At 35.4% G+C, this 4,039-nt stretch overlaps 1 protein-coding gene across 1 annotated transcript; it reads left to right on the top strand.

Annotated features, from left to right (window-relative positions):
* Nucleotides 1-2,097: 2,097 nt before the first annotated feature.
* Nucleotides 2,098-3,150, top strand: LOC142182325 (uncharacterized). The gene has a single exon (XM_075256577.1). The coding sequence runs from the start codon at nt 2,098-2,100 to the stop codon at nt 3,148-3,150; it is 1,053 nt and encodes a 350-aa protein (XP_075112678.1).
* Nucleotides 3,151-4,039: the final 889 nt, after the last annotated feature.

Here is a 4,039-nt window from a genome sequence, read left to right as displayed (position 1 = left end):
GAAACCTGATATGAACATATGCCCATATTCAAAATTGTCATACAAACCTATTAAAATTGTCAAATTCCGGTTCCGAGATTGTTTACTCAAAACGTTGACTCAAGTCAAACTTGGTCATTAAGGGCCATTATTAAGGAACTAAGTATTCTGATTTCAACCCGATCCCCTCTAAACTCGAACCAACCAATAAAACAATAAAGACACATACGGAGAGTTTTAATTAGGGGCTCAGGGACCTAGAAATTAAAATAAACGGTAGAATCATTACAATAGTCAAATTGCATGACCTTAGCTATCCATTTCATTTGAGTACCTATGTGTCATATTTGCTCCAAGAGAAATTTACGACCTTTTGATCAATACTTACTATAAACTGTGTTCTTCTCAAATACTGTGACCATTTAGTGACAGTTAATACCAATGCCAAAAGCTCCTTATCATATACTGATAAGGTCTGATGTCTTATGGAAAGTCCCTTACTTATTTAAGCTATAGGATGTCCCTTGTGCATCAAGACTACCCCTATTTCAATGTCACAAGCATCAGTCTCAACTTTGAACTGTTGAGAGCCATCAGGCAAAGCCAATATAGGAACAGTGACCAAAGCTGTCTTCAGGGCTTCGGGAAATGGGCAGCATAGCTAGAGGAAAACTCCATGCTATTCTGCAACAAGCGACAAAGGATATAATGTTTATATCAAAATAATGTAAAGTTTGTTTTAATTAATTGCAGTATTTGATTCTTCTATAAAAAATAATTGCGAAAAGTGACATTCCTTCTCATTTATGGACCTACATTTATTGTCACTTTCTATCTGCGCAAAGAAAAATAGGACCATAGTACTGCTTTTGATTAGTGCAACTGTTGTCTGTGACTAAGAAAATTACGGGGATATTACCCTTTGTTTTCTTTGTAGTATTGTATATCGACTTGTACTTTTAGTTGTCCTTTGTGTACATATTACGGTAGAATTTGGTGCAGGGAGGGAGGGTGGTCTTTGAAGGAATTTCCTACTTCCTTCTATTATAGTGCAAAGAAAATCCAATAGTAACAATAATAATTATTCTAATAAGGCCAGTATCTAGTGCAGAAGTATTCCTAGCATTAAAGGATATTGATGACATGAAAGCACCGGGATGCGATGGACTAAATGCTTTATTTTTCAAGAAAGCATGGCCTATTGTAGGAGGAGAAGTTACAGAAGCTATTTTGAACTTTTTCAAAACAGGAACAATGTTTAAGCCCATTAACTGCACATCAGTTACACTTATTCCAAAGGTTAGGAACCCAACTTGTATTAAAGAGTATAGACCCATTTCTTATTGTACTACTATATACAAGATTATCTATAAGATTTTAACAAGAAGATTTCAGGTAGTTATGGATGGATTGGTGGACAATTGCCAGTCTACGTTTGTACTAGGGAGGATAATCACTAATAATATTATACTCAGTCATGAGTTGGTAAAGTGATATGGGAGAAAAGGAATATCACCAAGGTGTATGATCAAGCTAGACATGCAAAAGGCTTATGATTCCCTTAAATGGAGCTACTTGGAGCAAGTCCTTATTGGATTGGGTTTCCCTGATAAGTTTGTTAGATGGATCATGAGCTGGGTCTAGAGTGTGTCTTATTCTATCCTTCTGAATGGCAAACCAACAGAACCGTTCGAGGCAAGAAGAGGATTAAGACAAGGGGACCCTTTGTCTCCCTTCTTATTTGTTTTGGCTATGGAGTACTTAACTAGAAGCTTGAAGACTCTGAGACGTATCCCTAATTTCAACTATCACCCCAGATGTGATAAACTGCAAGTAGTGCAACTATGATTTGCTGATGATTTGCTATTATTTTGCAGGGGAGACACCATCTCAGTGAAGTTGTTATATGATTGTTTCCTAAACTTTTCTCAAGTTTCTGGTCTGAAAGTAAATCAGAGTAAAAGTTCAGTATTTTTTGGTGGGGTGGCTGCAGTTACATAACAAGAGATCCTGCACATACTAGGCTTTTCTAAAGGTGTACTACCTGTTAGATATTTGGGGGTCCCACTAAATACAAAAAGAATATCAGTGACACAATGTCAACCTCTACTTGACAAAATGGTGGGAAGAATCACTTCTTGGACTTCAAGATTCCTATCCTATGCAGGAAGATTGCAATTGATCAAAAGTGTTCTCTTTTCCATACAAACATTCTGGTCACAGATTTTTGTACTACCAAAGAGGATCATACAAATGATAAAAGCTGTATGTAGAAAGTTCCTTTGTACTGGGGGAAATGAAACGTCACATAAATCTCTCCTGGCTAGGGAGAAGGTCTGTTATCCTCACTCAGCTGGTAGATTTAATGTTATGGATATCCATATATGGAATAAGGCAGCACTAAGCAAACATTACTGGAATTTGAGAAAAAAGAAGGACAAGTTGTGGATTCAATGGATTCATTGCTATTATATTAAAGGGAGGCAAGTTTGTGATACATATCCAAAACAAGCTTCCTGGATGGTTAGGAAAATAATGAAGGCCAAAAAGAATTTTGAAGAAGCAAGATACACTCATTCTAATATTCTAGCCCTGAATTCCTTTTCTATCAAAAATCTTTATCAGAGATTGAGAGGTACTTTCCCAAAGGTCACTTGGAAGAGACTTGTTTGTAATAATGCAGGGTGTCCTAAATGGGCATTCAATTTGACGTTGGTAGCACATGGAAGATTGTACACAAGAGATCGATTAGCCAAGTTGGGCATTGCTAACAATTTGGTTTGTCCATTATGTGAACATGATGATGAATCACTTGATCACTTATTTTTTAAGTGTAACTTCTCTGCAGCTCTATGGAATAAATTACTTAGATATCAAGGAGTACATAAACAAATTATGGGATGGGTGCAAGAGCAGGAGTGGACGATTAAATTTGCAAATGGGAAAAACGCAAAAGCAGAAATGTATAGAATGGTGTTGTCATGTAGTGTTTGCTATATTTGGAAAGAGAGAAATCAAAGAATATTTCAAGGAAGAAGAAGAACTGTTGACAATCTGAGCAGGCTAATAGTGCAAGATACACTATCGAGGGATCCACAACAAGAAGATTACAAAGCAACTGGAATCCATGAATTTCTACCCCTGAAAATTGTCCTGGAGGAAAAGAGTTAGAAGAAGAGTAGGATAATATTGACATTTTTAGTTGTAATGAGTCAGAAGATTTCCTTAGTATTGAATAGATAATATCATAAGCGAGAAGGGGATAGTAGATAAATGTTTAGCAGGTTTCTGGAGGTAGAATGCTGACCATCTCTAGGGGTTTTTGTTATGATTGTACATATTTTGCCCTTGGTAATAAAGTTACTTATTTACCAAAAAAAAAATATTCTAATCAACTAGAGTAAAACATTGAGAAGAAGCTTCACAAAAAACTCCTACTATTTACTTTCTATTAGGAGTAGTCGGAGGCAGATCCAGAATTTTGCGAAGATGAGTGCACTATTATGGAGAGGTGAATCCAGGATATAAATTTTATAGGTTTTACATTTGGTTATTACTATTGCACCTATTACACTTTTGGAATTATAACTTCAAAATTATTACGTTTTTAATAGTAATTTTCTTACATCTATATCCATACTCCGTGCTGAAAATGTTGGGATCAGTTGAGCCCAATAGCATACTATATGTTGCATCATCCACTAGTTTAATATGCATATTTTATTTAATCATATAAGATTTTCCGGTGACAAACAAAAAATAGGAATTTTAATATGTGAAAATTTTGAGAGAATAAATCAAAAAAAAAAAAAAGAAATGTACTTAATTAATAGGCACCATGTGACGCCTAGTTTTAGAAGAAGAAAAGAAAGAAAAAGACGATAAGATTACCATAAGATTTGAACTCACAATCTCATTTAGAGACGTGCACCCAATATTATATATGATCAAGGGAGGAGAGCATAGATTTACGCCCCTGAAAGTAATACTCAATGAAACCCTACCACATATAATGCTACATTATCCAATAGCAATAATTGCACGAAGTAGATCCCATCTT

Source organism: Nicotiana tabacum, chromosome 6 (genome assembly GCF_000715075.1).
Source record: "Nicotiana tabacum cultivar K326 chromosome 6, ASM71507v2, whole genome shotgun sequence".
Lineage (NCBI taxonomy): Eukaryota > Viridiplantae > Streptophyta > Magnoliopsida > Solanales > Solanaceae > Nicotiana > Nicotiana tabacum.
The sequence above is the reverse complement of the archived record's forward strand: the minus strand, read 5'-3'. Positions and strand labels throughout refer to the sequence as shown.